The sequence below is a fragment of the Paroedura picta genome, chromosome 4 (assembly GCF_049243985.1).
Source record: "Paroedura picta isolate Pp20150507F chromosome 4, Ppicta_v3.0, whole genome shotgun sequence".
NCBI classification, from domain to species: Eukaryota; Metazoa; Chordata; class Lepidosauria; order Squamata; family Gekkonidae; genus Paroedura; species Paroedura picta.
In genome coordinates, this window is record NC_135372.1 from 82668522 (window position 1) to 82692527 (window position 24006).

The 24006-nt window shown below is 40.5% G+C and overlaps 1 protein-coding gene across 1 annotated transcript in view; it reads left to right on the top strand.

Moving 5' to 3' along the window:
• Positions 1–24006, top strand: part of FAF1 (Fas associated factor 1) — a 236228-nt gene that overhangs the window by 33932 nt on the left and 178290 nt on the right. Inside the window, exons 5-7 of the mRNA XM_077333794.1 lie at positions 1242–1333; positions 2867–2958; positions 17042–17147. Of these exons, the coding sequence (XP_077189909.1) occupies positions 1242–1333; positions 2867–2958; positions 17042–17147 (290 nt within the window). The remainder of the gene's footprint in view (positions 1–1241; positions 1334–2866; positions 2959–17041; positions 17148–24006) is intronic.

Sequence of the window (24006 nt, forward strand, 5' to 3'; positions counted from 1 at the left end):
TGAGTGGCTTGCTTGAAAAACAAAATAAGCGTGTCTGGGAATGCTTGGGTTTAGAGTAAAGACTCTGGATCATGAAAGAAAAAGAAAGGTAAAAATAAAGTTAAGACGAGGATTTCTTATTCCTTAAGCAGCTGATGTGGTAGTACTAGTCAGCTTGATCACAGAGATTAAGAAACCTTTCAAGCTGTTCAGTCTTGTTAATAGCATTAGCAAGAATTAATGGGAAATTGACTCATCAGTGACTTGAAGGGGTCAGAACTTGGTAAAGAAACTTGAGGCTTGCACAGATGAGGTGCTGTGTTCAGTTCTGCCATCTTGAGCTCAATTATTTTTTTCTAAACCGGGTAGTCTAAGGTAGTCCATTCCTATACTGAAAATATAGTACCTGAATTTAGAATTCCTATGCATTTTTCTGGGGCATATTTTTATCTACCTTGTTTTATTAATTGTCCCTGAGCTGCAAGTCAGAATGGAAATATTGATTAGGAAACAAAAACACATTCATTTAGTCATTTAGATTTGCATCCAAGTTTTATGTATATCTCACCATCAAAACAAATCCCTTTCTTTTGCGGTGTGCTGTTTTGAGTTTGTTGCCTTGCATCTAAAGCTTTTCCTTCCTCCCTTCTTTGCCCTTCAGAAAGTTGTTCCTGAGGTTGGGGCACTTTCAGGAATGGAGTTGAATATGGTGCAGGAAATGCAGTGGTAAGGTGGAAGCAGACAAAAAAATAGCCTTGGATACAAGCCACTGCATTTTTACAAAAGTTTGGAAGAAAAAGGGATGTTCACCATTTGTGTCATTTGAGATTTTTATAACCTTTTCTTCCACTGAGTGAAATTTATACTCAACATTCACCCAGTATTTTAGTGTTTGATGTACAGAATGTTTGTTTACTTCAAGTTTTGTGCCTTGACCAAAGTATTTAAAGTACTAATGTTGAAGAAATGTCTAGGACTCAGGGTGGCTCACAACAATAATAACAATAAACAATAAAATTGTCATATAAAATCCTAAAATTCAAATAATTTAAGATAAAAGTTTAATGATTCCAGAAAGGTTGCCACTTTAATGAAAGAGGAGCACATGAAGTGTACTCTTGGTAGTCAAGTACAGCATGAGTAGTAAATTTCTGGTCTTTCAAGACCAAATATTTTGTTTTGTTGTTGAGGTAATTATGACCATTAGCTTTTAAAAACAAGGAAGAAGAATATTAACAATGATAATATGTTTTTGTTTGCAGGAGAAATCAAACACATTTTAGAAAATGAGCTTCAAATCCCTGCATCAAAAATGCTGCTAAAGGGCTGGAAAACCGGAGATGTAGATGACAGTGTAAGTTCTTGTATATGTTGCAGAATCTTGTATACCATGTTCTGGTGATATGTAGGCAGCATTTGAAATCTGGGTGTGATGGTGCATCTGTTTTACAATTGACATGTAATCATCATCATCAATATCTATAAAACATGACTGTAGATACATAATTTAGCTTGGACATATGTGCAATCTAGTTGATTAATTATTAATTCAGTATAAGAGAACACATAAACACATGAAGCTACTTTGTACTGAATTGAACCCTTGGTCCACCAAAGTCAGTATTGTGTGCTCAGATCAGCAGCAGCTCTCTGGGGCATCATACCTACCTGATCCTTTTAACTGGAGATGCTTGGGACTGAACCTGGGACCTTATGCATGCCAATCAGATGTTCTGCTGGTGAGCTATGGCCTCTTTTATTTAATGCAACTTCAGAGTCTTAAAAAGATTCACTGGAAAGAGGCTTTTCCAGCAGCTGTTTTCTGTTACATTCTTTTAAGATTTCTTCTCAGTTTCAGCTCCCTAGTGTCATTAGTAAAGTTTGGGTCCTATTATAAATTCAGCTTATTGTTTGCAGAAGAGAGTGATGGTGCTGCAGCCTATACTGCCCTCTATCTCCTGTTGATTGCCTTTGCTGTTTGTCTAGATCAGGGGTGTCAAAAATACGTCCCATAGAATGGAACCAGCCCATCTAGGATTCTTATCTGTCTCACAAACAACTGATTACCTTTACTGCTAGGTGACAAAGACTGTGTATTATCTCCCTTTATACTGTCCCTGTGCTAATGCTTTAGGATGCTTTGGGCTGATCCTGTGTTGAGCAGAGGGTTGGACTAGATGGCCTGTGTGGCCCCTTCCAACTCTATGATTCTATGATTCTATGAATGTATAACTGGCTGTGTAAGTGGATGGGTGAGCATCTGAGAGATACTGTCAGGAAGTACTGTAAGTTTGTTAATGTTTTAAGCATATTTATATTTTGAGTAAAACATAATATCATTAATTGGGTTTGCCCGTGTCTTTTATAAAGTTTTTATCTACTGTACCTGATATTATATTTTATGGCATATATGGCTGGCCTGACAAAGTGACCTTTAGGTCAAATCTGGCTCTCATAGCAAATAAGTTTAACACCTCTGATGTAGACAGTTCTGGTGTCTTGATTTGGATGTTCTTTAGATTTTTCAAAAGTTCACCTTTTTCTACTTCATTGATATCTTTTGTCTCCTAATTTCCTTGCTCTGTATTGACTGTCCCTGCACACCAAGATTCTAAGCCTGTTTGTAGGTTTATTATTGGCATTGCTAGCTGAGCTCTTTTAAGAGCAACATTTTGTAATGTTACATGTGTTTTCTGAGAATTGTTACCTTTTTCTCTGCTTCATAGTTGTTACAATAAATTACATTATTTAAACAGAAGAAATGTTACAGTGTATATGTTACTAAGTATATTGCTCCATATTCAATTGTAATAAACCAGAATTTGATAACAGAATGCATAATGGATATGTTTTGTAATTTCCAAGTATTTGTTCTTTTCTCCTGCAGACTGTTCTAAAAACTCTACACTTGCCAAAGAACAACAGCCTATATGTTCTAACACCTGATTTGCCACCACCATCTTCATCAACTTTGTCTGGGTAAGACTTTTTATGCAATATACATAATAAATCATAATAATAATAAAAGCATAATAATAATAAAATCACATGCTCCTAAGCAGGGTAACCAGATTGGACTTCTGTAACTTGCTGTATGTGGGTCTTCCCTTATCCCTGATCTGGAAACTCTTATTGGTACAAGATGCAGTGGCCCAGGCCCTGACTAGGACCCAATGGAGAGCACACATCCAGCCTGTTCTCTGGCAAGTGTACTGGTTACTGATTGTATTCCGGCTCAAATTTAAAGTGCTGGTCTTGACCTTTAAGGCCATATGTGATTCCTGAGTACCAAAGGGATCACCTCTCTGAATGTGTCCCCAGAAGAGCCTTGTACTTGGCCAGTACAAACAGGCTGATGGTCCCTGGTCCCAGGGATGCTCAGCTGGCTTCAACCAGAGCAGAGTCCTGGATTCTGCCTGATAGAATGAGCTCCCCGAAAACGTTAGGGCCCTATTGGAGCTCACTGAGTTCTGCAGGCACTGTAAAATGGAGCTCTTCCACCTGGCCTACAATTGACACCAGTAGAATAGCCAACATCTGATTTAGTATGCTTTCCACATTGCACCCTACCCAGGGTCCTCAGTCCTCATCTTAGACTGCTGGCTTTAGGTTTTTAGATTGTATAATTTTTGGCATGATTTTAATGCGATTAACTTGTATTATCGTGTATGCTGTCTGCCTCCATGAGTCTGCCTCTGGCAGATAGGGTGGGTTACAAATTTAAATAAATCCCATGACCAGGAGTCGTGGTGGGGATTCATCCAGGATGGGTTAAATGGCTTCTCCCAAGGTGGCTGAGTAAAAAATTGCAAAAAGATTCCTTGGGAGGTAGCTCTGCTCAAACACAAAGGAGCTCTGTCATTTTATTGCTGAGAATAGCAGTGATCTAGCTTAGGTTGCTGGAAATGGGGAAAGGGGGAGGGGGAGTCCATCATCTTATCTTAAAGAGGGAACAACATATTTCTAGTAATGCTGAACAACTTGCATTTATTCCTGTTGAGTCTGATCCAGTTTAATCTTGACTGAATTTAGAGTTTTTCATGCTTGCTACATGCTTGCACAGTTTTATGGCTCTGCGTGCTTCTTGCCAAAGAAGATAAAGAAACACCCATTTGGATAGTTCCATGGGCTCAAGGAAGCCTTTAGAATTTTCTTCTCAAAGATGTTGTGTTGTATTATAAACTTTATTTCAAACTTAGAGGGCTAACTTCTGCGAAAGGCATATGTTCAAACAGCCAAAGTTATGAACAGAACTAGTCCATAGATCTTAGTCGCTATTGTACAATGAACTGCGGCCAAACATTAATGGCTGCCCTGCATGAAAGAAATTATTATTTTATAAAGTTGACTTAAAGTTTCTGACTCCCAAGCAATTGTTACAACCTAGTGAAAATATATGAAAGGTGGGTAACTTCATTTTTGTGAAATAGTTTTCAGTTTTATTTTCAATTAAGATTATGCCCTTGGAAATGTCAGTCAGTCAATAAACCCGCATTGGCATATTGAACCATCAGTACATATTAGAAACTTTACAAATGGAAGATTTGAAGTCATTTAAAATGTTCAAAGTATCATTTTTTTGTTACATAACGATAGTGACTGTAATATATAGGATGGTTAGGGCTGATCCTGCGTTGAGCAGGGGGTTGGACTAGATGGTCTGTATGGCCCCTTCCAACTCTATGATTCTATGATATAGGTACTGGAGCATCAGATATTTACAAGCAAAATCTCAATGACAATTAGATTTAGAGTTTTTTATTCTGTACTTTTTTATGAGACAGTTAAAAAATCTCAAAGTTTAAAGATGTGAGATTAAAGCAAATAAAAAGAAGCCTGTCTCGTTTTCTGCACTAGCAAGATCTTCTGGCTGATTGCTGTTTGAGACTAATCTGTCATTGCCTGCTCCATTAGCTACAACAAACAATACATTTACATACTGATTTCCTATGTTTTTAGTGTAAATAAACTGTCATTATAGCAAATTTGGATGTCTGTTGACATGAGCTTATATAAATCTGTATGTTTTCAATGGAAATGTTAATAATAATGTCGTGCTATTTTGTTAAAATTTAGATTTTTTTGGGGGGGAATGAATAGATATGGTAAATAAATGTTACCCCCACCCTGCAATTCATAGGGCACCTTTGAAGAGCTTAATTAAAACTATGGAGGTGGCAAAACATATCTCCAAACTGATTACAATTGTAACAAGATAAATAACAAGATAAATTTGTATAAGAAAATAAAAGCAAATTGGGGTTGTTACTGGATACTGTTCCCTGCCAGAGAAACTGTTCCCAACCATAGAAACTGGAGGGATTCTCTATTTTAGAGCAAGGAGTATTGGGATTGCCATTGAAATATCAAAATATAAAACACTTGGAAATACAGCTTAGTTTTCTGTTAGAGTTGCATATCAAATGCTACTCTTACCATAATGAACATACCACAATGAGGATACATAAAAAGTCCCAGTACAACTATATATGGACTGCAGTACTGGAATGAAGACAACTCAATTGCTGTTCTACACTAAAGTAATCAATTACGTGACCCAACAGCTCAAATTCAGGACAAATTAAGTTGTTTATTATATACTAGAACCGTGCTAAATAAAATGGAAACAAAATGTGTTTGCATAAAAGTTACTGTATTTAGTTCTATGATACAAAGGGACCAACACTGTGGAGGGATGAAAATCCCATCCCTAAATTGTTTCCAGTTTCCTCCCTCTTTCTAGGCCCTCATTATCACTTTTCCCACTGTACTTTCTTCTGTTGCCATTTTTTCTGCCTAGTCTTCCATCTCACAACAGTATTCGTATTAGTTTATTATTACAGTCATAGACCATCAAATATCAAATACCGATAAAAATAGTAAAAAGCCATCTGAATAAAAGGATATGAGACTTAAGCATTAGACATAGTATTCCATAGCCATTATAACCATCAGTTATCTTCTTTTGGGCTCTGCACAAATAAGCACAGAATTTGGCCATTTCGCTTGAAAAATACATGTTTCTCTTCAGATCACATCTCACAGTATCTGTTGACGTTTTGAAACTTTCCTTTCCTTTCCGTTTTTAGTCCTGTGGCACTTTTAAGACCAACAAAGTTTCATTATTTTACTTGTATGCATGATATATATCTGAAGAAGTGTGCATGCACATGAAAGCTTATATCCAGAATAAAACTTTGTTGGTCTTAAATGTACTACTGGACTCAAATGTTGTTCTGCTGCCTTTTCTAGGCTAGAGGCTCCAGATTTATCAATAGCCCTGTGACTGGCACATTCTGCAGACCCACCCACAAAACAGCCATAATTAACACTCCTACCTCCAGCAAACCAGACGCTGGAGAAGAAGGCTGAGGACACATAGAGTGGTAGCAGGACATGGGACACCAAGACTGGCGCCAGGAAAATGCTGGACATGAGGAGGCCAGCTGGGAGGTTGTTGAATGATACCAAAGCTGGCTGAAAGTGTGATGAACAAACAGAGGCAAGCCTGAGCCCCAAGATTCACATTGCAGGAACGGTGGGACCAGCCCACCATTAGGGCACAGCTGGAATGGAGGTGGAACCTGCCAGCAACTGAAATGGAGGGGGACTTGGGAGGAAGGGGTGAGATTGGGCACTTAATAACCAGGGTCTCTAGGGAGATGGGAGGACAGTGGAGAAAGGGAGGACCCAAATAATATAAAAGCAGTAGGAAGAGGAAGAGAGGACAGATAAGTCCCATGATTGGCCCTCAGTGCTCCCTCTCTATTGACAGCACACCCCAAGGGCCAGTCAGTTGGGGAGTGAGTTGTCTGCATGCAATTTGAACTGATTAGCCCTTATTGGGACAGCTCTCTCCTTATTGGCATCAACACCCAGGGAGGGCCAGTCAGGTAGGGAGTGAGTGGTCAACTTAAGCTTTATTAGATGATAGGCAGTGGATGGTAGATAGATGAAGATGATGATGGATAGAGGAGAGAATCTCCCTCAAATATTTCAATCAGAATTAAATAACAATCCTGATTTATCTTGATAAGCCCGAGAAGTGGGATAAAGTGAATAAAATGAAATTCAGTAGGGACAAATGTGAAGTTCTGCATTTAGGTAGGAAAAAGCAAATACACCAATATAAGATGGGGGAGACTTGTCTTGGCAATAGCATGTGCGAAAAGGATCTAGGAGTCTTAGTAGACCATACATTAAACATGAGTCAGCAGTGTGATTCAATGGCTAAAAAGGCAAATGGGATTTTGGGCTGTATCAAACAGAGTATTGTGTCCCGATTACAGGAGGTGATGGTACCACTTTACTCTGCTCTGGTTTGGCCTCACTTGGAGTACTGTGTTCAGTTTTGGGCACTCCAGTTGAAGAGGGATGTTGACAAATTGGAACATGTCCAGAGGAGGGCAACAAAGATGGTGAGGGGTTTGGAGACCAAGACGTATGAAGAAAGGTTGGGGGAGCTTGGTCTGTTTAGCTTAGAGAAGAGACAACTGAGAGGGGATCTGATAACCATCTTCAAGTATTTAAAAGGGTGCCATATAGAGGATGGAGCAGAGTTGTTCTCTCTTACCTCAGAGGGATAGACCAGAATGAATGGAATGAAATTAATTCAAAAGAAATTCCATCTAAACATCAGGAAGAAGTTCCTGACAGCTAGAGGGGTTTCTCAGTGGAATAGGCTTCCTCGAGAGGTAGTGGAGTCTTCATCTTTGGAAATTTTTAAACAGAGGCTAGATAGCCATCTAACGGAGAGGCTGATTCTGTGAAGGCAAAGGGGTGGCAGGTTACAGTAGATGAGCAATAGGGATGTGAGTGTCCTGCATAGTGGAGGGGGTTGGACTAGATGACCCATGAGGTTCCTTCCAACTCTATTCTATGATTCTATGATATTTATTGGTTTTACATGTTTTATATTTCTGGCATAATATTGAATCCTCTTTTGAAATATGTTTGGGCAACATTTTCCATTGATGCAGGAATCCTTCTGCTGATGCACAAGGCTTCTTCACCAGCAGAATTACTTCTTGCTACACAGAAAATATCTTTGTACCTGCAAATGTATTACTATAGCTTCATGGACTGATAGAGTATAATCCAGAACAACAAGAACTTCTGGATAGAGCAAGTTCTTTAATCCTAAATAAACTCTAGAAAAGTTGTAGAGAAAACCTGAAGGCTTCAGTCCAAAGAGAGTTATGTGTGTGTGTATCTAGCTTACAAATTGATTTTTGACTTTGTAAGCCTTGACAGGGAATGCAAGTTGAGAAGGATTCACTTCCTAGCATCCCAAAGAGGTGATTCCTACTTGCTCTTAAAGGTGGAAACTACCTAAACTGTGTATGACTATCATTCAGTGATGGGAATATATGTGTAGTCTGGTATTTGAAATACAGAGAATCACCACTGACAACTGCACATGTAGAGTATCTTTGCGTGTATCTTTATATCTAATTCCCACATGTGCTCTCTACCTGGTGTTACCTAAATCTAGACAGCATCCTAAAAAGTAGAGACACCACCCTGCCAATGAAAGTGCGTCTAGTCAAGGCTATGGTCTTCCCAGTTGCAATGTATGGCTGTGAAAGTTTGACCATAAGGAAGGCTGAATGTCAAAGAATTGAGCCTTTTGAACTCTGGTGCTGGAGAAGACTCTTGCGAGTCCCTTGGACTGCAAGGCGAACAAACTGGTCAGACCTAGAGATCAGCCCTGACTGCTCCTTAGAAGGCCAGATCCTGAATGAGAAGGAAGGACTCCCAGGAGAAGAGCCTAATGCTGGGAGCGATCGAGGGCAAAAGAAGAAGGGGACGACAGAGAATGAGTTGGCTGGATGGAGTCACTGAAGCAGTGGGTGTGAACTTAAATGGACTCCGGGTAATGGTAGAGGACAAGAAGGCCTGGAGGATCATTGTCCATGGGGGTGTGATAGGTCAGACACGACTTTGCACCTAACAACAACAACAAAATCCACGGATGGGTGGCACTTTTATCCCGTGCAAACTTTAGGTGACTCTTTAGGTTTGCAGAAAAAATTGAAAAAAACCCTCACAAATCCTCCCAACCAAAAGTGTTGTCTGCGCACATTCATAGAATGCACTTACCTTGAAGAAGTGGAGAAGCTTGGAGGCTACTGCCAGGCCTGGTCTCTTTGAAGTTGTGTGAGGTGAGCAACTGAAAGCTAGATTGGTGGTAGTGAAAGAGAGAGTAAGAGCAGGGATGACAGGATAGAGAAAATATGAGAGGCTTAGAAATAGGGAGAGAGGGGAGAGAACAGTGAGGAAAATGCTCTCTCTCTGCAGGTTTCTTACCGGGCTTCATTTGTAAAATGTAATCCTGTAGGGCTTGCTCATAGAGACTAAAAGGTAAAGGTATCCCCTGTGCAAGCACCGAGTCATGTCTGACCCTTGGGGTGACGCCCTCCAGCGTTTTCATAGCAGACTCAATACAGGGTGGCCTTGCCAGTGTCTTCCCCAGTCATTACTGTTTTACCCCCCAGCAAGCTGGGTACGCATTTTACTGACCTCGTAAGGATGGAAGACTGAGTCAACCTTGAGCCAGCTGCTGGGATCGAACTCCCAACCTCATGGACAGAGAGCTTCAGACAGCATTTCTGCCGCTTACCACTCTGCGCCACAAGAGACTAAAGGTGTCCCAAAAAAAAAGGGGGGGGCACTATTTATGAACACTCCAGGGAAGAATAGATCTAGGAAGAAAAAAATGATTTTTTTTTTAAGCCAGCCTGACCTGGGACTGGATTGGCCCAGCCTTCTCCTGCAATGTGGTTTAAGCTGTCTCGAGGATATGCATGGGGCAAGGAGGTCTCTCTCTGCCACATGCAGACCAGGCTGGGAGGGCTTCTGCTGCATGCTGCAGGAGAAGTTCCTAGTATCTGCTTGCAGCTGGGAGAAACCTTCCTGCTGCATGCAGGCCTGGCTGTGGGAGGGCTTTTGCTGTGGCACGATTTAAACTGCACTCCAGCAGATGCTATCCCCAGGATCTGCATGCTGTGGGGAGGGCTCTTGCATGCGCACCTGAGAAGATCAGTGTGAGCTCTCAGGTTCTGCCACCCTAGCTGATCAGAATATCCCTGAAAAAATGCAGGAAACCCAGCTTTTATTCAGACTATAAACTATACTAGTGGTTGATCAGATCAGAGAATCTGTAATCAACTTAAATGATACTCAGCTTTGATTTAGCCAGAATCAAATGCCTAATAGAGACCTGCTTACCCATGCACACTGCTGTCGCTGGATACGAACAATACGTTTGAATGTCAAAATCATTACACTGAATCCATTACACCCAAATAATGAACAATGCATCAGAAACCAGGAAGGGAGATTAGAAGGTAGTGGAGGAGTGAAGGGGAGGGGCAAAGGATGAGAAGGAGGGTAATATGGGAGCTGAAATGAAGGGAAAGCTCAGAGGGCCTGGACAAAGAGGAAGTGGCTGGGGGGGGGATTTTTGTTTTGTTTTGTTACAGCACCCCCTTTCCACTTGTGTTTATTTAATTATTTTATTGACTAAAACCTTTGTATTCCACCTTTCACCTTAGTTCAATCCTGTTTACAATAATCGTTACGACATCCTTAGCTAAAACCAAAAATAAAATAGCAAACCCAAATCCCTCCCCCAGCCCCTCTCGTGCTATTTTCTGATTGTTGTTCCATGTCCAGAGGAGAGGAGGAAGACCCAGGAGTGGGAGAGTGAAGGAGGAGGAGCAGCAGGTGACCTAGGAACAAATGGATGATGAAATGGAGGAGGAGAGTGAGGCCAGCCTTGCTTGCTGCTGCCAGCAAGGCGATGAAGCAAGCCAAGAGAGAGGGAGAGTCAAGGAGGAAGAGCACAGTGGTGCCCCCTTTTGCCTTGCCAGCCTAGCTGTTCTGCACCTGCCTAGACATGGTGCAGATAGTGCAAAGAAGCATGGTCGTGGCAGTAGACAGCTTTGCAAAATGAAGCTGGGTGCCATTATGTCTGTGCTCCTCTGGCAACACTTCACCCAGACCAGTGAGGAGGAGTGTGGAGCTTTGCTGTGTGTCAGCCCAGGTATAATGCATCTGGTGAGGAGGCACACAGCTCCTCTCCCCCTATCTGCTCTTCAGCCCTCCATCAGATGACACCTTTTTCTAGGGTTGTTTTGGCCTCCCAGTCTGCCCCACCCCCTTTTAATCCCCTCCCCTCCAGTTGCTCTTGAAAGAATCCAACAAAATTGAAGCAGTTTGGTTTCAGGTATGAATTAAAGAAATCTGCTTCTTCCCCAAAGTGTGTACTATGCATTTTTAGCCATTTTTAATTAAACTCACTTCATGTAAGCAAGACAGCACAAGCATTCAAAGAAAAATTTTAAATGTATTATTCTACATTTTTATTGTTTGTCTGGTTTAATTCCTGCACTGTATTAGCATTATTTTCCTTTGTTTCCCCTCGAAAATATAAGTTTTAGCTAAATGGATTAAATAGGCTGTTAAATAGGCTGTTACCTTTTTCTGTATGAGCAAATGCATTCCTAGTTCCAAACACCTGTCTTGGAAATGAAATTTGAGGGCACAACTGTTCCATAAATAGGGTACTTCGTGTATGACAATAGGGAGATAAAATAGAAGTCCAGGGCACCTTACAGTAATAACTTTTACTCCAACAGTTGAGCTCATGAGGGAATAAATGTTTCTTTAAGGTGCTTGGACTTCTGTTTTATTTTGCTATAAACAGATTAGCACAGTTACTCCTCTAGAATTATAATATGGAAAAATTGTCAAATCTTTATAAAGAGGAGTTGCAGATTTAAATGAGCATCTTACTTATAAAAAAATTGTGGGTATTTAAAAGGAAGTGCTACTTAGTTTATAATTGACCATATATGTAAACTGCAGTAGTAATATGCACATTATTTCACTCTGCATCTTGAAAGTGGGAACACTTAGGATAATAAGTATTTTCTTATAAAATTCCTCTCAATACCTGAACCAAGGAATGGGAGTTGTTTTTACCTCTCTGAAAAGATTTTAATGTGTTGCTTTATTTTTAGTGAAGATAAATCACTGGCATTCACTATATCTTCATTAGACAAGGCATTTCTTCTAATGCTGAATTCTTACTTAGATAAATGACAGTATAATCTAATTTGTTCTCAAGCCAGTGTAATACATGTGGATCTAATTAAATAAAGGACCAATTATTGTCTTCCTTTCCATTACCAGAAACCTTGTGGAAGCTGATATGGTTCTTACAGCATACTTTAAATGCATATTATTGATTGAATAAATGTATATGTCCTTTATTTAAATTCTGCTTTCTCTATTTGAAATGACTGTGGTAAACAACAGAACTAAGGTGCACCTATGTAGTTAGTAGGTTGTATTAGATTTTTATTTATGTCAGTTTTGGCAAAATAAAGAAAAACATATTACATATGCATTGGAGAAGAAGGCAAACATTGCTTCTCATATTAACTCCAGATTAAAAGCATATTAAAACTTCTTGTTTGGTTTTTGGTTTCTGTGAGGCAGAATACCCTACTGAGCATAATATAAGTGAAGAGTTTTTGTCAATATCCATCTTGTTCATCTTCATGCCTTCTGTGCCGTCCCATTTGGGACTGCATGATTGCAGGCTAGCTGCAGAGAGGAGCTTCCAAGCTTTTCTGAAGAAGCTTCTAGATTCAGGAGTGTTCCCTCTCCCTTCTAGGGATCCCAAATTGTCATGTGATAGAGACGGGGTGAGCAATTCTCACTTCTTACTGCTGTGAGGAGATGACATGCTTCTTTATGCTACTTTGTGGGGGCCTTAGGAGTAAAATTAAGAGGTGTTTTCCATGGAGTACTCTTAAAACTTGCTCTACACAAACTTCTTATCCCTGCTCTGGAAATTGCAACTGGTCCAGAATGTGGCAGCAGCTAGAGTCCTCACAGCAGCTGCACTAGTCCCCAGTTGAATTCCAGATCAGGTTTAATTAGGTAATTACCTTTAAGGCAGTGGTTCTCAACTTGGCCCCTTCTGTGGGTTCCCCAGGTTGTTTGCAGACACCGTGGTGGCGGCGGGTGGGGGTGGCGGCAGCAGAGCCATTGCAATGGTTGCTTCCAAGCTGCCCCAACTATTGTGCCCCTGCATGAATGCGTGCACATGCTTGCACGCGCATGCTGCCCGTGTGTGTGTGCACGCCACTTTCAATCCCATGCCTCAACCCTGATGTCAGCATCAGAACCACCTCTGTAGAAGGCTGAAAAGAGGATAAATATCTGCAATGAAACAAGAATCTGGCTCGATCAACATTGGTTCAACATTGTTCAGGTCTACTTTGGAATCAATGATCCCTCTCCTACTCGAGATCATCAAGCCTCACCTCAATCTTGATTTTTGGTATCTCCTTGGATCCGAGCTTCAACATCAACCTTTAGATCAAAGTCTCCCTGAAAAGCCTGCCTTGAGGTTTGTTGTTGGCTCATTTTTGAGACTAAAGACCGTTTAGCCATCAGCAAGAGTCTTATGGTCCCCAGATTCCTCAGAAGATGAGATCATCAGGGTACCTCCCACAGGGTGGCCCAAAACAGGAGAAAGGGCAATCCGACCTGCAATCACCAAATCAGTGGGAACCACAGCAAAATCCTTGGCACCTGTTGCCTGTTTATGATGCCACTGCGGTGGGCACAATAAGCACACTTTCAGTCTCCATTTCCACTGAAGACTGCAAAATATCCAATGAGTTCCAGACAAGACTGACATCACTATCACCCCAATGGGAATTCCCCCACCCCATCATGCTTCAGATTTAGAGGACTTAATCAAATATCAGAAGCAGACTTAGAAAGTATTTCACTGCAATCTGCTGAGGATATGGATGCTGACTGTTCAGTACCTTGACAAAGGAGGACCTGAAGGTGTATTCCGAGCAGTTGGTCTGAACAGCAAAAGCTCTGGGTCTAGAGTTCACTACTTTGGAACCACAACTATTGGACCCCATAATGAAGGTTCTATACAGTCCAGATTCTGGTCCTCTGGTGGTTTTGTTGTTGTAAGATATTCAATACATAACTTTAGTCATTTGGGCAAAGTCAGCCCTGACAGTGGCATCACTGAAGAAATTAGAGAACCTTTACAGAACTGAAGAAGAAGGCTATGACTTTTTATTCTGACACCCTCATTCAAACTCCATAGTTTCATAGGACCTACCAGCCAAAGGAATACTGGGAAGCCATTCATCTCTTTGACAAGGCGGGAAGATCTACTCCTCTGGAGTTCTGGAATTAAGGGTGGTTAATTTCACAGCAGTCATGGACGCTTATCAAATGTTATTATGGACACAAATGTTACAGTTCCTTGAAAAGTCCTTGTAATCTTTTGAACCCATGTTCAGTGCAGATATGACTTGTCTCATGCAAAATTGCCTTTCTGGTAGTGATTGCTTCTGCTAGGAGGATAAGTGAACCATGGGCACTGCACTGTGATCCTCCTTTTATTAAATTCCACCCAGACAATGTAGTACTCAAACCCAACTTATGGTTCCTTCTTAAAGTGGTCCCACCTCAACCAAGACCTTACTCTCCCCAGTGTTCTTCCAGTCTCTGAAGTCACCAGCAAAAAAACAAACAAACAAAAAACCACACACGCTAGATATAAGCATGGAGAAGCAAAATGGATTGATGGGTGCATCCACCTTGTTGTTAGGCTGAAATTGCTGTGAGCTGTTTCATTCATCAGTTTCATTTTCCCCTACAGAATGGACTGGCAAAATAACAACAACATTTCTATACTGCTCCTCCCCAAGCCCATAACAATAAAACATTCAATAATAACAGTTACAATAATAAAATGATAAAATTACAATTAAATACCATAAAATATACCCCCTTCTCGCCCTTTGTCTGCTACCCCAGACTGGAGATGGTACCAGAATAGGGGGAAAGAGGAGGTGGAGGGAGGCTGATAAAACTTCAGACTGCCCTAGTCTCAACTATAGATCTGGTGGAAGATGCCATTTTGCAGGCCCTGTGTAACTCTGTCAGCTGTGTCACGGCCCAGATCTCTTCAGGCAACTCATTCCATTAGGTTGGAGCTAGGGCCAAAAAGGTTTGCCAAGCCTAGTGCTTCTGCAGGACATATTGGGAGAGGCAGTCCTTTAGATATGCCAGACCCAGACTGTAAAGGGTCTTAAAGATCAGTACCAGAACCTTGAACCTGATCTGGAACTTTACCAGCAGCCAACACTTTTGGAGGGCAGGTCGAATATGAGCCCTCCATGGGGTCCCTGTGAGGATGCATGCTACTGCATTTTGTATCAGCTGTAATTTCCAGATAAGGGCCAAGGAGAGTTACAGAATTCTAACCTGGAGGTGACTATTATATGTGGCTAGGTCTTCTGGGGCCAGACAGGGTGCTAGTAGCTTTGCCTGGGGCAGGTGGTAAAACTTCTGGTGAGCTACATTTACGACTGTGTCTCCATTTATATGGAGGAGTCGAGTATCACCTCCAAGCTCTTGATGGTACGCAAAGTTGTTAATTGTATTCCATCGAGGCAGGGAGGAACATTTCTTCTTCTGGCCCTTTCTTCCCCAGCCACAAGACTTCCATCTTCAAGAGGTTGAGTTTCAGGTGACTCTGCTGGAATATCCTGCCCATCAACAGAAAGAGCTGGGTGTCATCTGCGTACTGGGGATACCTGAGCCTGTACCTCCTGACCAACTGTGTCAGAGGGCACATATAGATATTAAATAATGTTGGGGGGGAGAATCATGCCCTGTAACACTCTACAAGGGAGTGGACTGCTCCTCTGATAACTATCATTTATCCCTGACTGAAGGAAAGAGGTCAGCCATTATAAGGGCAAGCCCCATATCCCCAAATAGGTGAGGCAGTGAACAAAAAGCTCATGGCTGACTGTGTCAAACACTTCCATAATATCTAATAACACCAGCAGCGCTGACCTGACTTGGGGCGGCTACTTCTGGAGGTCATCTGTAAAAGGTAAAGGTAAAGGTATCCCCTGTGCAAGCACCGAGTCATGTCTGACCCGTGGGGTGACGCCCTCTAGCGTTTTCATGGCAGACTCAATATGGGGTGGTTTGCCAGTGCCTTCCCCAGCCATTACCGTTTACCCCCCAACAAGCTGGGTACTCATTTTACCGACCTCGGAAGGATGGAAAGCTGAGTCAACCTTGAGCCGGCTGCTGGGATTGAACTCCCAGCCTCATGGGCAAAGCTTCCAGACGGCTGCCTTACCACTCTGCACCACAAGAGGCTCTTAGGAGGTCATCTGTGAGGGTGATTAAAGCTGTCTTCACTCAGTGGCCCTGCTGAAAGTTGGATTGGAATGGGATCAGGACCAATGTGTTCCATTTCACTGGTCAGTTTTTGTTTCCCCTTCTTGGAAACAGGATAAGAAAATCTGACCAATGAAATGGCTACCAGCCATTTAAACCTAAGAGCAGGGCAGGTCCACCCATCAGTAGTTGGGTTTAAATAGCTGTGAGCCATTAAACGTGTCTGTTTCATTCCTTCCCTGCTTCAAAGTGGAGGGGAAACAAAAGGGACAGGTTAAATACCTGCTTGTCATTTAACCTTTCATGTGTGATCCAAACTGGCCAATTTGGTTCAGGCATTTTTGGCTCTGTTTGGTTCAGAGGTTGTGCCAAACCCCATACCAAATTGAACTGGAATGTTTAGGTTTGTGCCCGTACCTATCTGCTAGTGTTTACTATTAAAGCTGGGATTTTAAAAAAGCATTTATGAGCTTTTATTTTCAGCATCAGTTAGTATTCACATGTGTTAAATATAGTTTAAAGTTGTGGCAATAGCTGCTGTCTCAGTGTTTTGAAAATTCAGAAGAGTTAAAATGTAGCCTTAGACTCTCCAGCCACCTTAGGAGAGAAGGAGTTAACAGGTTAGTCCCCTTGGTCATTCTCCACATGCTTCCTTGCCTTTAGGAGCAAAAAAGAAAGTGATGATAACATTGTGTCTGGACTTGTCTCTGCAGAATTTAGGGTACTCCTGGGGGTTTTGCAGTTAAATGTAAAGCAAGTTACAACACGCTTGCCCCTGATTTTCTTGTTTTTCTTTCAACCCTTTCAGTGCCCTGCAGGAATCATTAAATCAAAACTTCATGCTGATCGTCACCCATCGAGAAGTCCAGCGGGAGTACAACCTCAACTTCTCAGGAAGCAGTACCATTCAGGAGGTGAGTTCTGTCTCACAGCTGAAGAATAAATGTAGCTCATTATAACTAATATTGGCTTTGTTAAAGAGGGCTTATGTATTCAGACTGCAGACTTCCTTTCATTTTTCGTTATTCAGTTTTTAGATTTTAATTAACTAGATGATGAAAGGTTACTGTAGGTACATCAGATGGTGTGACCTATATTTAAAATCTGCATTAATTTTGCCAAAAGGAGTGATGCTTTTGGTAGTATGTTGCATTTTAGTGTTCAAATGCATCACCAGAGATGAGCTAGTGTCATATAGATAAATGTTTCCATTCTTTCTCAATCTTCTGCCAGTTTTTTGGAATACATATTGAGTTGTTCTTGAGTATATTTTGGGGTTAAATAAACTGCCATTGTATTGTCTTGACTATGGATAGAATAGCAGAGAATGATATCAAGAATGATATAGCTGTTGTTCTATAGAACAGCCAGCAAGGGGTGATGTTGCAAAGATAAGTTCCTTGCCAACTCATCACTAAGCAACAGATGTACTTCCTAAAGTAATCATAGCATTCTGGCTTAGAAGTTGAAAGTCTTGTCTGTTTCATAACCTGTCTCCCCAATAAAACAGTTGTCTGTTCTCCCTATAAAACAATTAGCTCCTCTGCTTTTTCTGTTTAGTTAATCAGAGTCCACACTCATTCTCACAGTCTTTAAAAAAAAAAAAACTTTTAACATTGGTCATTAAAAACAGTGGTCCTGAATGGGAGAGTTCCATGCATACGTAACCTGCATGTGACTTTATTACTTTTTTCCTTCCAGCAGCAGTTCCTCACCCCTCATGGGGAGCTGTTCTGACACTTCACCCCAGGAGAAAACAGGTTTGGTTCCAGCTCTTTGATGCTGACAAGGTTTTTCCCATGAGGGGTGAGGAACTGCTGCTGGAAGGAAATTCTGTATGTTATAGTAAAAAAACTGTATATTATAGTAAAAAACCTAAAAAACATGTGGTATGTTGAAGACTAACAGATTTGCCAAAGCATAATCTTTTGTGGTCTCAAATTGGTGGTACTGCAAGACTTCCTTTTATTTTTTTTCCTGTAGCAGATTAACTGTGCAATGCCATGCAACGGTATTCCAGTTTAAACCCTTTGATGTCAACGGGCCTGAACTCTACATAGGAACACACTGTAATTTAGGTAGTACTCGGGAATTCCCACTGTAGAGAGTGAAAATTATATGAGAAAACCCTGAATTAGAAACATTTTTTGTGGCTAAATCAACTACATTTGTTTGAATTGCATTGTTTTTTGTCATGTCCAGTGAAATACATTACAGACCGAATTCCTTTCCTAGATGTTCTTCTCATATTTCAATACAAACATTTTAGATTTTTCTGAGTAAGAACAATTTAAATTTTAACGATATATGTTTGTGGATTTATGACAATTGTAAAAGTAATTGTGTAGCATTGAAATAAGTAACTATTTTTCCTTGCTAGCAAGCTAGAAACAAATAAACCAAGTTCTTTTTACTAGACTTGAAGACCTCTGAGATTCGGTATAATAAAACTGTCACACCTTGTCCTGTTGCTTCTAATAGGCCTCCTTGCACTATGCCATAGTTACAAACAGAATTTCTTCCTAAAGACAAAATTTATCAGAACAATCAATGTGTGAAAAATAGGGAAAGCATAAAATTCTGAGCTGAAATCCTGATGTAATTGGACTTTGGGATTTATTGGCTGCAATCCAGGAAATAGCACTACAGTCCTTAGTGTGAATCTTTTCCCCCTCTTTCAAATGACGTCTCCAATGTTGTAATGCAAGCTGTTTCTGATAGCGGGGGATTACAAAATAGTGTTTTTTCCCATCAAACAGGGAAACAGAATACAGTCAGTCTTTAAATGCAAATGTTGGACAGTAATCGCTGCTAACAAAATTTATGATACATAGATCAATACCATACATTGCAACTCCTCTTTCCATTGTAAAGGTATTTTTTCAACATCTTGATTGTTCTGTAAAGCTGTAAGTTGCAAAAAAAAAAAAAGAAATCTTTCACTTCTTCAAAAGAGACCTTTCTGTTGGGAGCTTTCGGGTTGTTTCCAGAATTTTTTGAAAGTTAATCTAGCTGCTGTTACTACATACAATATAATTACTTGGTAATTTTTGGTGTGAATACTATATAGTTAATTTAATTTAATTTAATTTTGGTACATCAATGGGAATCTATTAATGTGGTATTACTTTCTCTTTTATATATCATTGCTATTCATTTTTAAGAGCAGTTCTAGATGCTTTACAGAAAAATTAACCTGATTGTCATGTTCAAGCTTTTAAACATTGGACATACGTACGCAAATGAATTGTCTAAACAGTGCCCTATTATTTTGTATTACAGATTAACAACATGCATTAAAATAAAATAAATAATATAAATCATGGTCTTATATGAAATATTTGTACCTGACACCTGGCATTCGTTTAAAAAATTAGCTTATATACTTTAGGGCTAATTGAACTTTATGTGCAAATTGCAACTATCAACCACCAGAGGGCAGGAAGTACTATTCAATTATTCCTTTAAAAATGCAATCCTGTGTTTTCAAATTAGGTTCTGGTGTATTAACAAAAAGGAGTATAATGGCTGAGTTATTGTTTGATTTACCGATAATTGGCATATTGCGTGAAGGAGACTTAATTTCACCCTTTAAAATTAAACAGGGAGATTTAAAAAGACATAAAATATTCATTAATGTTCAGTGATTATAAAGCAGTGGCATATATTTATTTTACCTTTATTACTGTTTCGATGGGAAAATACTGCAAATATTTCAGAAATCGAGATGGCCATACTGACAAGTTGAAATGTTTAAGCAGTGTTAATGCAATCTACTCACACCTGATATCATATGCAGAAAGATTCAAAATGTCTACATCAATTATTAAAGGAATACTTAACATTCTAGAAATGATTCATGGCTGAACATGACTATCAGATGCAACTGTCTCTCCAAATCCAGTTGCTTGGATTATTCAAGTGTATATTGTGCTGCAATGACTTGGAGCAATAAATATTTCTTTTGTGTTTTCCAAATATAATAGTGTCATGAATATTTTGCAATGAGCTGGTGAAAAATCTGTTAAGTAAACTGATGAATGTTAGCATATTTTTGTAGTTCCAAATTCATTTATTATAGTTCACAATGTACATTGAAAAACTGCTGAAACAGAGAGTGAATTTAAAAAAGGATCACTATTCTAGATAAGACTAAAAGTGGGGATGCCAAATGTAAGTTATTTGTCTGCTTTCACTTTGGTATTATAATGCTGAAGCAGACATTTTAAAGAATGGATGTAGTATTGTATAACCTTGCAGTAATATTATGTACTGATAAACTGCATGCCCTGCGTCAGACCTGGGGGTCAGTCTAGCTGAAAATCCTGGTGTTAATGGAAAGTCTAGTGACTGTGGACCCCTTTATTTGGATATACCTGACTGTAACTATACAATATGCTCCTGCCCTTTCTTTCTTGTTTCCTCTGGATTTCAGAATGACAACATTTGGTGTATTTTTCAGGTATTTATACCTCACCTCACATTGATATGATAGTGTTTAGAAAAGTCTTTAAAGTCCAGAGATATTGTATTGCTGATACATTAATTTTACATGGTCAATTTGTAACTAAATGCTACCATACCAATGTGAGGTGAGGTATAAATATCTGAAAAATAAACCAAATGTCATTCTGAAATTCAGACGAAACAAAAAGAAAGGGCAAGAGCATATTGTGTAGTTTCAGTCAGGTATGTGTAGGAATGGAAAGTACAAGCAGGATGAGTTATTATTTTGGAAACTTAATTATTTCATGTTGTTGTGTATTAGAAATCAAGTATGCATCAAAGTCTTTAAATGTTTATCAGGTCTTCTGAACCTGATCCAACTAAGTCATGACAAAATAGTGAATAGGGAACAGACACACAAAGTTCAATTTAGATGCCACAATTGTGCAGTGAGACACTGTGTGGGAGTGGTGGGATATAAATCAAAATATAAATAAATAAATAAACAAACAAATAAATATAACATACACATCAAATGTTTTATGAAAAGTGGAAACAAAAGGCATTTTAATGGAGGAATTTTGTTCCACAGAGTAACAGTAATGCTTTTAACAACCTGATCCCAAGACTTGCTGTAGGAAAAGAAGCTGCACCAGTACAGCATCAAAACACCAGTACAACCTCCTTCACTTCCAGGCCTCTCCCACATTACCTTCCCCTGTTGATTACCAGAATCTAGATATTACAGGGGAGTTATTTGGGGGGGGGGTGTCTTAGATGTTACTGGCAGCCTAGCCTCAACCTGGTGGAAAAGCTCTGTTTTGGAGGTCTGTGGAACTGGGTAAGTTCCAACTGGGTTTGTGTGTCCTCCAGGAGTTCATCACACCAGGTAGAGGCCAGGACCAAAAAAGGGGTCAAGCCCAGGCACATCTCTTGTTGCGAGGGACCACCAGCTCTTTGGAACCGGCTGAGCATAATGCTCTCCTGGGGACATATTCGGAGAGGGGGGCTCTTCAGGCATGTCTGACCCAGGCCATGAATGGCCTTAAAACCAACACTTTGAACCTAACCTGGTACTCCACTGGGAGCCAGTGTAGCTGCCTGAGCATGTGAGCCTTCCATGGTGTTCTAGTGAGGACTCTCACTAGAACACCATGGAAGGCTTGGAGTAGCTGTAGTAGCTGTGGTTTCCGGAGTTGAGACAAGGAAAGGTCTGTGTAGAGCAAGTTAGAGAGGTTTGGAGGTAAGTTGTTGCGTGGATGACTGTGGCTAAGTGATCTGGAGCTAGGGAGAGTACTAGAAGAAGAAGAGTTTGTTCTTATATGCTGCTTTTCTCTACCCAAAGGAGGCTCAAAGCGGCTTACAGTCGCCTTCCCTTTCCTCTCCCCACAACAGACACCCTGTGAAGTAGGTGAGGCTGAGAGAGCCCTGATATCACTGCTCGGTCAGAACAGTTTTATCAGTGCCGTGGCAAGCCCAGGGTCACCCAGCTGGCTGCATGTGGGGGAATGCATGTGGGCTGCACCCGGCTCGCCAGATTAGATGTCCGCACTCCTAACCACTACACCCAACTGGCTAGTAGCCTAGCCTGGCATAGATGGAAAAACTCCTGCTGAGATACTTTGCTTACTTGCACCTCCATAGAGAGGAAGGTATTAAATACCCCCCCCCCTCTGATCCCTGACAGTCTGTGCAGCAAAACATGCTTCTCCACTGCTCCCTTCCTACCCAGTCACAGGACTGCCATCTTTGAAAGATTCAGCTTCAGGTGACTCTGCCTTAACCAGTCAGCCATAGGAATTCTATTCCTCAACCTTGGCCCACCATCCCATAACTATATGCAGATGATGTAGTTCTATCCAGAACATCGGTAGGACTTAGGAGAATGTTAAGACAGCTTACATATTACTGCATAGAAGAACAGTTAGAAGTGAATTATCATAAGACTTGGGTAATAGTGTTCAGAAATCTGCCAAAGTTAAAAGCCTGGTAACTGAACAATCATAAAATTGACCAATTTTAAATATCTCGGTTGTAGTAATACATTCCTCGGGAGCTAGGAATGCCCATTTTCAGTATGCTGCAGAGCACGGCCAAAGATCAGCTAATAACATTATTAAATTTCTTTGCACCAAGGTTAGGTATTTCCTTCCAGCAGCCTTAGAACTGTTTAAGGCAAAGTTCCCCTACCAACTTTTATATGGCACCTTTTTTGGAGCCTTGTTTATAAGTATCACCCATCTGGAAAGGGTTCAGTCAAAATTCCTTAGGATCATTCTCCAGCTTCCTAGATGTGTTTCAAATACTCAGGTGTACCTGGAAGCAGGAATGCAAAGTGTAGAAGACAAGATCAACACGCTTTTTCTCTCCCAGTGGTTAAAATTAAATCATAATCCAAGGAGCCTATCATCACTTATTTTAAGTGATAATTTCCAATCACTTTGGCTGAAATCTGTGAGGTCTAAGTTAGTACAACTTGGGTTCTCAGGACAACTGTTAAGTTAACCTAAGCTGAGATCAAACTAAGTCTATACTCAAACAAAGATCTAAGGACATTAACTGGCAAAGGGATCTAGAAAGGGTTTCTGACTTCCTGTTGCCAGACGAGATTAAATACAGGCTTGTCACAGCTCCTTACTTGTCTTCTTTAGAGATCAACAAACAGAGAAGAGTCTTTTCACAGGCTAGATATTTAGCCGTGCCCTCAGCTGAGGACAGGGACTATGTCCATGTGCTAGTGGCCAGATAGATACACTAGATCATGTATTATCACACTGTCCTATCTATAACACCATCAGAGGCAATTTAATATAGCTAATTCTAGACAGACTCCAAAGTCTTTACTCAATGGATAAAGTTAAGAAACTTCTTAATTCCCTGCACTGTGTTCTGTGCTGCTACTATTAAATTACGAAGAGTGTATGTCTATAGGACAGAAAGTATCTCCTCAGATATATTGACTCACTACTTTGACTCATATTGACTCATCTACTCAGATGTTGTTATGAGGTCTAGCCTCAGGAGCAGAGCCAATCCACCTCAGTCCATCAGGGTGACCAACACCACTTCCACCCATGGCCAAGTCGAAAGCCAGACTGAAAGGAGTCCAGGATTGAAGCTTCTTCTAGGAAGATTAGACATTAGTCTGCAGTGGCCCATTCAACTACTTTTCCCAGGAATGCCAGGTGTGAAATGGGGTCCCAAGAGTCTAGTGATGGTTTCTTCTGGAGAGGCCAAATGACAGCTCCCTTTAATCCCTCTGGGAATTGCCCCAAAGAGAAGGAAAGGCTGATGATCTTTCAAAATCCAGTTATCTGGATTTCAGTA